At 36.4% G+C, this 13184-nt stretch overlaps 1 protein-coding gene across 1 annotated transcript in view; it reads right to left on the bottom strand.

Moving 5' to 3' along the window:
- Nucleotides 1-557: 557 nt before the first annotated feature.
- Nucleotides 558-13184, bottom strand: part of LOC106103308 (transferrin) — an 18581-nt gene continuing 5954 nt past the window's right edge. Inside the window, exons 2-11 of the mRNA XM_013283044.1 lie at nucleotides 8110-8218; nucleotides 7515-7642; nucleotides 6596-6747; nucleotides 5597-5741; nucleotides 4949-5100; nucleotides 4085-4203; nucleotides 3434-3643; nucleotides 2726-2923; nucleotides 1641-2041; nucleotides 558-1069 (exon numbers count right to left, since the gene is read on the bottom strand). Coding sequence (XP_013138498.1) covers nucleotides 603-1069; nucleotides 1641-2041; nucleotides 2726-2923; nucleotides 3434-3643; nucleotides 4085-4203; nucleotides 4949-5100; nucleotides 5597-5741; nucleotides 6596-6747; nucleotides 7515-7642; nucleotides 8110-8218 — 2081 coding nt within the window. The 3' untranslated portion in view covers nucleotides 558-602. The remainder of the gene's footprint in view (nucleotides 1070-1640; nucleotides 2042-2725; nucleotides 2924-3433; nucleotides 3644-4084; nucleotides 4204-4948; nucleotides 5101-5596; nucleotides 5742-6595; nucleotides 6748-7514; nucleotides 7643-8109; nucleotides 8219-13184) is intronic.

Below are 13184 nucleotides of genomic sequence, written 5' to 3'. Positions count from 1 at the left end.
ATTTCGCATTACCGTCTCGAAACATGAGTTTTATTAATTAGCTGACGGAGTAAACGCATCCTTGGCACAAATCTGTATTATTTAATTTCTACGAATTATCGACCAAATATTTACAGTAGCCAATGTGTTCTTCCATAATATCCTCTACATCTGTGCCAAATTTCATCGAAATTCGTTCAGCAGTTTAGGCTACAAACTCTAACAAACTTCCATCCTTCCATCCATCCATCTAACCTTTCACATTTATAATATTAGTATGATAGTATGATGTGAAAGTTTGGATGGATGTATTTTTGTTAGAGTTTGTAGCCTAAACGGCTGAAGGGATTTTTATGAAATTTGGTATAGATGTAGAGGATAGTCTGGAAGAACACATAGGCTACACACTTTTGGTTTTATTTAATTCCAAGCGACCGGAGTCGCAGGCTAAAGCTAAATAATATTTTTTTATCTAGCTTTAGCCTGCGACTCCGGATAGTTTTTTTCATGCAGATGAAGCCGAACGAGAACAGTTAGGGTCTAAAAAATATGGTTACCTATTCAGGAAGAGACATAAATAATTTAAACATAATTTATTTTTTTAATCAAAAACATCAATTTACTTATCTAGATAATAAACAAACGACTAGAGATACGAAACACAAGAAAACAGTAGGCGTGGATTTAAAACTCGAATCCGGGCTGAGATCTGCCGTTTGACAGGTGTCAGTTTTGACATCTGTCAAAGTACGTTCGAAATTAAACGGTATTCTATCGTACGGGTTCAATTTTAACATATTATCTGATGCTAGGTTCTTCGTGTTATTGTGGAATAAGATGTCCATTTGATGGTTAAATTGTCCATACATAGAAAACATTGGACTATGGAATGGCTGATGTTTGCCAAACAGTTGGTCGATTTTTGTGAATACGTTTGTGATCTCTTGTTTGCGCATTTGGGAATTCTTGTTGGAGACAAACACGTGGCCGATATTCGACCAACTTATGAAGCAGTATTCGGGATTCTCTTCTGGGCATATCGGTATTATTTCTACAATATTTTGCGCCCACGGCTCATGGATGATGTTTGCTGAAAGAAAATTTTACTTGAAACTTTTATTGAATACTGTGAAATCATAAGTATAAAAGCGTACGTACACCTTTGACTAAACCATCGCAAAACTGTTTAGCCACGCTTTGATTCCAATGACACGATTTTTAGTTGTCCAACTAAACAGTTGAACTGGCTGTAAACACAACTATTGTGCGATCGTTTAATCAATTTTTTTTTGTGACTGATTTGTTACTGTTTGCCTTGAAGAGGCATTTACAGATTCACCGGGCTTGAGGTGGCCGAGCGCGGATGGCGCTTAGCCTAAACCTCGTTTAATCAAAGATGTGCGCGCGCTCTTTATAGCGCGTCCTAGTGATGGGATGGGTGCGTCAGTGATACCGATTTCTTCTTAAAACTAATACGGTAGAAAACCGAAGATTTTACTAATGTGCATTTATTGTTTTAAAGTCAGTTTTTAGGTATATTACTGAAATTTATCTGAGATGCATATTTTTAGTTACGTTTAAATTACTTTGAAGGAATAAAAAAAAATTGAAAACCTTTGTGAAGTCGCTTAAAAATATAAAAAAAAACAACAAGAACTAACCTCTATATTTATTGTACGTGTTCATACTGAAGAAAGCGACATCACTTTTTCCTTCTATCAAACTCCTTAATGCGTTCAATTCTCCATTACCATCCTCTTTCAAGCAATTCTTGGTTAATTTATCTATAATTTCAATCGTTGCATTATGTTCTTGTACTCCTGGAGCGCAAATATCACTGAAAAAGCTTATAAAATGTTCGCAAGGCACTTTTAATTTATCGGCAAAGTATTTTGATACAGAATGCCAAGCGACGCCATCGTAGCGCGGGAAAACAGCTCGTTTCCCGCGTAAATCTGACATTTTTTTCAACATGGCGTCCTTTCTGACGTAAGCTACAACTGTATGAGTTTTCTCAACTATGGGTGTCGCTTCGTGGAGAATGGCGGTAAGGGCGAAGTCTCTGAAATCAACACAAACTTGATTTACCCTAAAAATTTGGTAAAATCGCTGAAATAACGAAATCTGTTCAACCATCTGCGATAACTTGTAGTTAGCCGTCAGTTTTTGTTTTGAAATTAAATAATAATGAATAATATAACCTATGTTATTCACTAATAACGTAGCTTTTTAATGGTTAAGGAGTTTTTAAAATCGGCCCAGTAGTTTTTGAGTTATTTCAATACATACAAAAATTACAAATCTTTCCTATCTTTACTATTATAATTAAGCGTAAACACACACTTCTTTGTTGCCTAAGATGTCAGCGATTACAACATATTTTCGAATAACTCTTTTTTTAATAAAAAGCCCCACACTTAAGTTACGCTTTAGGCTATACATTTTCACGTCGTTAAACTTAGGGATAAATATTTTGGATAAAAACCCTAATGTAGGAAAGAAACCATAAGTTGCTGCCAACATCAAGAAGGCAATATTGCTAAGGTTTGTCATGTCATATCAATTTGACATTAGCTATTTATAATTTGACAAATGTAAACAAATATTAAAATTTTCATAATTTCATGCGGATGAAGCCGCGTGGAAACAGCTAGTTTATAATATTAGTACAGATATAGATTAATTTGTTACTTTAAGACGACATCTTGCAGAGCCGTTTATGAGTCGATCAAAAGCGGTATCTTACCTAATACCAGAAACAATCACATCACTATCAGCAACAAGGACATCGCTGTCTCCGTCTCGCACGGCGGCCATGCAATCGCGCGCGCTCGCTCTCATAGCGCACTGGAGGGGCGGCGTGACCCCGTACACCGCGCTCGCTTCACTCAACCACTCACATTTGTTCTTCTCCAACACTGATTTAGTGCAGAGAGTTATGTGCCTGAATAAATCAAAGATATGTGTTCAATGCACAAGCACTACCTTTCGGATGAAAAAGAATTATCAAAATCGGTCCACTAGCGGCGGAGTTATGCCGTAACACATATAAAAAAAAACACATACGACTTGATTACTTCCTTCTTTTGGGAAGTCGGTCAAAAATACAACCTCTTTGGCTGACAAGAAGTATGAATCCAGCCAAAGAGGTTTCTGGCCACTAAGACTTGCACTGGCTTGTTATTAAAAAGATATCGTATTAGCAGAAGAAAAAAGAACGCATAACATGCAAGATGAGATCGATATAGTTTTTGAGATTAATATTGTAAATGTAGTTAAGATAAAGGTTTAGTTCATATAAAAGTTCATAATTTTAATTAAAATTTTTAGAATTTGCTGAAGGAGTCAATGTCTTCCCCGTTTGTGAAAAGTACATAAGTGTCTAAAGAATAAATAAAAAAGCTTGTTGTAAAATTGACATATAGATATAGATATATATAATAGAAATATAGACCTGGGTGGATCACATCCGCTCTGACTATACGCCTCTCTGAAGCCGCGTGCAGTAGCGAGGTGGTCAAGCGGCGTGCGCGGCGCGTACAGCGGCACCGGCGCTGCACGCAGCTCTAGCAGCGCTGCGAGCGCTCCCCTCCAGTGTCGGTCCACAGCTGCAGCGCTTGATGGTATAGATTGTGTTAACGCGATCACCGCTGCAGCCGCTTTTCTGTGGAATGTCATTTCAAATTTAAATCAAACTATTTTGTTTTTAAATTGATTTTTTAAAATGTTCTTATTGTATGTATTTTTTATTGACGCTTGTATTTAGTTACAGTTATAGTATTTTTGTATTTTTTATGTATCTATCTATACATATAATAAAATTGGAGTGTCTGTTTGTAATATCAAAAGAAAAATTTCGGATTTCTGAACGCAAATAGCGTTGCTGATAACGAAAATCGCATTTGAAAATTCCTGTCTGTCTGTCTCAAGTCGAGTTTGTTCCGGGTAATCTCCTAAACCGCTTAACCAAATTTGGCGGGACTTTCACTGGAGGGTAGCTGACATGGATAGGCATATTATAGGTTACTTTTTAATTCCAGTTTCTAGTTTTACATAAAAACGGACTATTTTTAAACTGACCGAATAGAACATTATAGTTTATTACCTTTTAGCGACTATCACTGGCCAGGGTCTGTTCAGCCAGACGCAAGGATCCGTGTTGTTAGCAAGAGGCTGCCAACTACCATCACGACAGAGATACGCCAAATGACTTGTTTCTGTATTCTGTAGAATATCAAATTTAAAAGCAAAATTATAAAAAACCGCAAAATAATATTTCACCGGTAACTTTGTACAATGATATCTCAATGTTGAAATTGACGTTTCTTAGTGTTTGATTTATTTTGTTTATTGTCACTTTGGACACCAGGAGCGTTACATTATGTGATAATGTTTTAAAGTGAAGTGTCAGCAGTTTTTAGGCTAGTCTAGAGAGCGTAGTGTGTCAGTGGTTTAAGCATCTGTCTTGTAATTTACCGGCCTGGGTTCGAATCGCCATGTACCACGTTCTTACGGTGAAGGAAAACATCATCGTCATCATAACAAGCTCACTATACGTCCCCACCGAGGGGCACGGAGCCTACCCTAACAAGGGGTGACTAGGCCATAGTCAACCACGCTGCACTGAGGGTTGAGTTCACACATATCTTTGAATTTCTTCGCCGATATGTGCATCACGATGTTTTCCTTCACCATAATATATTGGGTAAATTATGTACATATGAAAATTCGAAAAAAATCACATTGGTACAGCGGGATTCGAACCCAAAACCTGTAGATTACAAGTCAAGTGATGCCTAAAATCTGCGAAGAAATTCAAAGATATGTGTGATTCAAAGATAAGTCCTTGAGAATCCTTGACTATGAACTATTTACCCTTAGGGTAGCCTCCCCCTTAGTGGGGACGTATAGTGAGTTGGTGGTGTCGAGTTATTTTTCACCTATATAAATTTCTACATTAGATACTGACCTTAAAATATGCTTTGACGTCACTAAGTTCCGACCACATGACGTCACCAGCGCCCTCAGACAGACACGCGAGTGCGCCGCCATCGCCCCAGTAGCGGTCAGTCTCAGAGCAAGTCGAGCGACACGCGGCACAGAGAGATGGATACTTTTTCTCTATAAAAACAACATTATTTTGTTAATCTTAGCACCTAGTAAAATTTAATAAAATTAGAGTCTGTTTGTAATATAAAAAAAAGTCCAGATTTCGGGAAGATGATGTTGCTGATACCAAAATGGCAGTTAAAAAAAATTTTGTCTGTCTGTCCGCAAGCTGCGTTTGTTCCCTGACGGGTATCTGACAGACGGGCATATTATAAGCTCTTTTTAGGTTTGGCCTTTTTAGGCCGTTCTTTTTAAATTCCGCGCTGTCAAAATGGAGTAACGGGTGGTCCTTTGTGCTAACGAAGTTTGCGGGCGACAACTCTATACTAGAAGGATTTGTATTTTTGTATGTATTGAAATAACTCAAAAACTACTGAGCCGATTTTAAAAATTTCACCGTTAGAAAGAGAATTAATCTGTGAGTAACATAGGTTATATTTTTATTAATTTTTCAAAGACGAAGTCGCGAGCAACACTTAGTGAGTTATAATTAAGAGAAGTAACTTACTTAATTCAGCATTTCTGGAAGGTTCAGGTACCCAAGGGCCGGCTTTACACGCCCTATCAAAGAATCCAGCGAGAGCTTTTATCCTGTTCTCACTGAGTGAGAGATTCGGGTCACACGATCTTGTTAGCACCAAAGATTCTAGATACTGAAATTAGTAATAATTTAACTTTAGTTTATTGCTAAAGTATTCCATTGCAAATGTCAAAATGTAATGCACAAATAACAATAAAGTTCTATACCATTGGTTAAAAGAGATTAAAATATATAGAGGAGGCATTGACATTTCATTTGAAACATTTTTAATCTTAATATCGCCATCTGTCGCTGTATCCCCGAAACCAATCAATATAATAAATTGCTGTTTCCCAATATGTGTGTGTGTCATTAAATAATATTTAAATGTTTAAAAGCTTATAGTATGTTTGGTAAAATGTCTTATTACATGTCAATACAACCACGAGATGGCACTAAACTTGACAACTGATATAGTACCTTTCAGAGAAAGTACCGGTGATAATTCGTTCAGTCTCGTCTATATATTTTTAAATATCTTCATTGGATAACAATTACCGTTACAATGGCAATCTTGCTTCTTTGTTGTTATTTGGTTCTTTTACTTTCTTACTTTATGCTTTATTATATTAGTACTAGCTGTTACCGTGCGGCTTCATCCGCATAAAATTATAAATTTTTGATTTATTGTTTACATTTGTCAAATTCTCAATTGCAACTATGGCAATCTTGCTGCTTCCATGATGTTAGCAGCAGCTTATGGTCTCTTTCCCACATTAGGGTTTTTATCCAAAATATTAACTCCCTATGTTTAATGGTGTGAAAATATATAGCCTAAAGCATGACGTAAGTGTATGGCTTTTTATTAAAAAAAGAATTATTCAAAAATATGCTGTGATTGCTGACATCTTAGGCAACAAAGAAGTGTGTTTACACTTTATTATAATAGTATAGAAGTATAGGTAGATAGATAGAAAATCATATTACCCCAGAAAGAGTATCACTGAGAGGGCGCAGATCGTCCAAACCGACGCCAGGATGGCAGAGAGAACTGTTCCTTAATATCGAAGTTAAGGGGGCAGCACTATCAGGTAATATCCGCTTATTAACTACTGCTACTACACTGCGTTCGAATTGTTCTGAAAAAAACAATAAAAAAAGTTATATTTGACTTCAAATATCTGATATAATAATTCGGTAAGTCTAACACCGCGTTTTTCCGCGACTGTACCAATGTTTTATTTACGAGTGTCATATGAATATTTAGAGCGGGCGTCTTTGACTAAACTATCCACACAACTGTTGTGCGATTGTCGATTGTTTCAGCAATTCAACTGTTTAGTTGCACTAAAAATAGAGAAGACTAAACAGTTGTGCGATAGTGTATTCAAAGGTGTGCGCGGTCTAAATATTCATATGAAATTCGTAAATAAAACGTACAGTCGTAGAAAACCGCGGTGTAAGACTTACAGAAAAAATACCTTGTTCATTGCAACGAGACTAATCCCGACAAAGAACCCTACTTATATATTACAAGCATTTTACCTCTATGCTACCAACGCTTCTTACTTTTTTTTTATAATATAAGGTGGTAAAGGAGCAAGCGGCCACCTGAATCCGCCAAAATGGTGAAACGCTGCCCATAGACATTCGCAATAGCAGATGCGTTGCCTACCCTTAATCGACGTGGGAGGAGACGCACATAAAGATGTTTCCCTTTCTATGCATCTCCTCCGCTGTCAAATCCACGTTCCCTTCCCAACCTATTCTTATGAGAAAAAGGGTGGGAAGGAAAAGGGACTAAAGTTGGGCCTGCTTCTTATTTCATTATCATCACCATCTCACACTGAGGGGTTCGGAGCATTGTTACTTGCTGTATTTAAAAATCTCAAGTTCCAATACTTACTGTCTCTGTCTCGTAACTCATTGGTCACCAGTACATCAACATTAGCCCATCTAGCAGCCACCAGGTCTTCAGGACTGAAGACTCCAAAGTCAACAGTCCCTTTACTAATACGTCGTAGACAATCCAATCTGTAAAATACAAATTATTACGTTAAATTAAATAAAAACGATTGTATAGTACTATTCAAATATCTTGTCAGCTCGGAATATCGTTTAGTAAAAAAAAAATAAAAAAAAAAAACAAGGTAAAGAACTAGAAAAAAAAAATCCAAAGATAACAAGGTTGCTGCAAAAAACATAGCAGCAGGAAATTAAGAAGGAAAAAAAAAAATATCGTTTAGTCACAATAGACACAATGTTAGATGCAACGTAGCGTAAAAAAATGCTAGGGGAGGGTACATCAATTGACCTTGAGCCGGAGAGATATTAGGATAGACTTATACCTCTTGTCACAATCGGTTCAGTCGTTTACGTAACACGAGTTTAATTTTTTAACCTACAATAAAAACACACTTCGATAAACATGCGAAAATAGAAACGTCCTGAACCTGTCAGACACAAGTTACATTAAATTGTTACTAGATGGCGTTATTTACCTATCAGTTCCGAGTACACATTCTATTTTGGAATTCTCTTCGTCAAGTACCGGACAGTACTTGGCGCCGCGTTTGTACTGGCCCCGACCTTCCACTATGCATAGACGTACTGTGGACAAAATAGATACATTAATAATGCATAAGATTTCATTTTTATTATAAAACATTTTTCACACGTTCATCACTGACGCAATCTGTTGATGGATCTATAATTAGATGATATGGCGACTTAATAACAATGTCGAACAATAGATGGCGCTTATTATGATCTTCTAAAATAATTTTATTACATGTCAATATAGACACGAGGTGGCACTAATCTTGACAACGTAACGTATCGTTAAGAGAAGATGTAAGTGAAAAAATTGAGTATTTTTTACGCTCACTGTTGCTTCTATATAATTAATTAAATGTCTTTGTCAGTCGTATTTTATACATCAATTCATCGACATATTTAAGCAAGGTTACTGCATTAAAATATTTGTTCGCATTCATATGTTAAATATTATAAAGACCTTTGGGTCATTTATGCAACACCGACCTCGGTCCTAAAACATTTAACATAAATGACGTCATTATTACGTAATCATACAACTTCGAACCACATTTGTTTATTGACGTCAATACCGGCTTTAGGGTAGGGCAAGGTGGGGCGTACGCCCAGGGCGCCAAAGATAGGGCGCCTAAGGCATATAAAAGGGCGTCAAGGTTACATTTTTAATTTGTATTGCAGTTCGGAAGCTCCAGTTATTGTTCAATGTGCCTATTTGATGCCAGTCCAATTAAACGATACTGATTTACTGTACTGGCCAAATGTAGACTTGATGCAAAAACTGGCATTCAGGACTACAATACGTAAAGGTTCGCTAGGTTAGTAATTTAGTCGAGTACAAGGTAATTTAGTACCTAAAATTGTCTTTCTATGCTTCTATACTATAGTTTGTCTAATTAAGATAGATTAGTTTGATAAATGACGCATATCGAATTCAATTCGTATGAAGGCAAATGTCGTACTTAATAGACAGGTATCGTGACGAAACAAACACGCAGCGAACAATTTTGAACTATCGATATTCGGTTTAAATAATTATCAAACTCAACTAAAATTATAATTTTCTTATTCACTAATTTAGAGGACAATTCTAGTGTTGATTATAGTGTAGAGAATTTAGCGATGACAGAAATAATAGCGAAATCAAATTCGATTACGTACGGCTGTAGTAGTAATAAACATTTATTTACTCTCACTAATTGTTATGGTTATTATTAATTTGAGAAAACAGTGTTTTTTTATTGCATTAGTTATAACAATAAATCTGTCGATTCCAACTTCTATAAGAATAAAAATCGAAAATCGATAAGATTCATGACTGATTACACAACCCATCCCTACTAAATTTGAAGTGAATTGTCAAACTAATCTAAATTATTTAGACACACTATAATATTATGAAGAGGAAAGATTTGTATTTTTACGTATTGAAATAACTCAAAAACTACTGGACCGATTTTAAATTGTTTTTTCACTTTAATTTTCTTTCAACGTTGTATTTACATTATCACTGAGTAACATAGGCTATGTTTTTGTTTTTTTTTATTTTCACGCAGCCGATGTCGGGAACAACAGCCAGTTGATTATATTTTCATTAGACTGTGAACGTTGTTGTATTAATATTTCTGGGGGCATATAAATTTTTAGAAATGTTAAGGGGCACACATTAAAGTATGGGAAACACAGATTTAGAGGCATTCCGCACAAATGACCTTGAAGTGTCAAGACATGTCTAAAGCCACGTACTTGTGTGTAAAACCACTTCGCAATAATTTCTATGTAATTTACCCGAGTATTTGACGTGTGATTAGCGTTTATTAAGGAAAATACAACGAGAAATCTTTCACAATCTTATTATCTTAGTTGCACATTGGTTGCACTTACCTAAGTATCGAGAAAGTCATAAATTACTGTTAAGAACAAAATTAGTACAGTGCTGTAGAATTGGCGCAACTCTAGATTATCGGCATTAGCGTCACATCCCTAGCTGACAGCTGTCAATGTCACAGGAAGGATGGATAGATTGGCGCGCAACCTGAGTCCTGACGAGAAGTGTTGCTCTGAGTTTAAAGCGACAGTATCGATTAAGTAAGTTGTCTAAAATTACGGATTTACTGGCCCCAGTAATTTGCAATGTGCTAGTTTATTGCCAGTCCAGTTTTCAAGCAATACTACTGTACTGTCAATGTGAAATGCATATCAATATCAACGCTATTACTAACAAGTTTATGTTATACCAAAAGTGAACTAATACCATTATCAACTTGCCCTTATCCCTTACGGAGGGTCGGCACAGTATGTGCTGCTTCCATACATCTCTATCAGCCGTCATATCTGAAACTACTCCTTTCTTAAGCATATCCTCTTTCACACAATCCATACTTTCTTCGGTCTTCCTCTACCTTTGTAGGCATCCACATTAATTCTTAACACTTTCTTGTTTATGTCCGCAACGGTTACAACTGTCAAATATTATATCTTTGGGAAGAGCAACGGCGGACCTAGGGGGGGGGGGTAGCATGGGGTAGCATCATGACCCCCCCTGAGCTGATTGCTCAAGATGTTGACAAAATATATTTACATATTTAGTCAAGCTCTTGATTTGTTCACGACTATGTGACCCCCCTGACGCCAAAGCTGGATCCTCCCTTGGGAAAGAGTACATACTGAGTCATCATTTTCTATTCTTGTAAAGCATCAATTCGTTTTAGACAACTTATTTAATTGATACTGTCGCTTTAAACTCAGAGCACTTCTCGTCAGGACTCAGGAACAGCCTTGGATAGTACACGTACGATGTACTAGTAAGTAATGTTACTCGGCACTGTACTAAAAGTAACGTTACCGAACGGCTTCTGTTAATCGGACATTTGGCACTTTTAGTACACTACAAGATGTCAGTGTTCGCTTCTTCGTTGTTTGATTTGGTTTAATATTTGCCAGATTGAAGCATCCTTCGGTAATAAGAATTAAAAGTGGATAAAATTATTTACAACTTAAATTTATTTTCGCTAATAACATATGTTTGACCCTGCTTAAAATTTGATGTGAAGTAATCTATAGCCCGTTGTATTCTATTCATGTTATTGTGTTCTCATAAATCTGAAGTACAAAAGGTACTAAAAGTGTGTACTAGTACGCTTTCCCAATTGTACTAGTACGGTGCGCACTTGCAGATGTCCGGTTAAGCGCAACAGTACTAAGGATGCGCGCCAATTTATCCATACTTCTAGTGACATTGACAGCTGTCGGCTAGGGACGTGACGTTTATGCCGATAATCTAGAGTTGCGCCAATTCTACAGCACGGTACTAATTTTATTCTTAACATTAGTCACCAGTTTAATATCTTCATTAGCAATGGATGTGTTATTAAATAATTATGCAAATTCTTTTCCTTATCACGTTACTACTGTTGTGAAATGATAGCGTCGGTTTCCTCAAAAAGAATTAATGTAAGGACAACCTTTATAACGCCCGCTATAGACTACGAGCTGTTGCCCGCAACTTCGTCCGCGTGGTATTAGAAAACATACGAACTATTTAAATTACAAATATCCCTCGGGAACCGGACATATCTCGGAGATGAAGGTTATCCCATGTGTAATCCAAACTTTGTTTTATATCTGTGACAAATTTCAATAAGATATGTTGAGCAGAATGATCGAGTAAACATTAAAAAACTAAATTAATGAATCCCACGGGAACCGTAACTATACCCGGGATAAAAAGTAGCTTATGTGTTCTTCCACACTATGCTCTAAACCTGTGCCAAATTTCATGGAGATCCGTTCAGCCGTTTAAGCTACAAACGCTAACAAACATCCATCCATCCATCCATCCATCTAAACTTTCACATTTATAATATTAGTAAGAAGTAAGATTACAAGAGGATTATCTTCGGTTTTAGATTTTGTATTTTCAAATAAAACACAAAAAATCAAGTCCATAGATTAAAAGTTTTAGGTTACAAAAAAACTATCATAAGTTTCACACACCACATATTTCCAGCCAGTCTCAATTGCAACGAAAAAAGGCTAAAAGTCAATGTAAGATTTATTTTAATCTTTATTAAAAAAAAACATTAAAAGTAGTGGAGACGACCAAATGACCTTGAAAGTGACCGTCAGCGATCTGAACGACAATAACCTGTTCACATTGTAGGTAAACGTGCGAAACGTGCTCGAAATTTAAAAAAAAAGTAAGAGTTTAATTATCTGTGCTTATTCGAGTTGGCGCGCTTTTTTTACATTTGCAATTTTATTCACACTCACAGCATACGTATTAAAATCACAAAGAAATAAAAATAATAAAACCCTTAATCAGAACGAACCTAGAAAGACATTTTCCTCCCTACAAACGAGCAAAAATGTAGCCTATCGAAGCCCTTTAAAGCAACATATTTATAAACAAGACTACACAATCTTTTTTAAATTCTAGTCATATCTTCAACAGCAAATGTCAACAGGATATAAACTAATAAATGTTATAATCAAAAAATACGTGGGCGTAAAACAGGTATCAGAATTAATACAGCTTGACTGTTATTACTGTAAACTCATATACAAAGTTTGTTATTTTCCTGTTACCAAAATATTTATTGAAAAATTTGATAATTCTTTGAGACTAAACTAAAATTATAGGCCAAGCTCTCGCGACTTCGTCCGTGTGAAATAAAAAAAAAAGTAAGTAGCCTATGTATCCTTCCAGACTATCGTCTATACCTTTCATCGAAATCCGTTTAGCCGTTTAGACTACAAACTCATAACAAACATCCATATAACATTTACAGTGGTAGAGCCCGCTTTAACATCTTCACACGAATGGGCCGGCTAGCCCGGTGCAATACCACGACCACACCAGAAAACAGGCGTGAAGTGGAAGCAATTCCGCGTTTCGTCTGATTAGTGTGATGCCGGAGGCCTAATTTAAGTCCCTTTCCCTTTCCACCCTTTTCTTAAGAGGAAAGGATGGGAAGGAAAAGTGGATTTGACGGTGAGGAGACGCATAGGAAGGGGAAATGTC

Source organism: Papilio polytes, unplaced genomic scaffold, assembly GCF_000836215.1.
Source record: "Papilio polytes unplaced genomic scaffold, Ppol_1.0 DF823824.1, whole genome shotgun sequence".
Taxonomy (NCBI): Eukaryota; Metazoa; Arthropoda; class Insecta; order Lepidoptera; family Papilionidae; genus Papilio; species Papilio polytes.
This window is presented reverse-complemented; position numbering and strand designations above follow the sequence as displayed.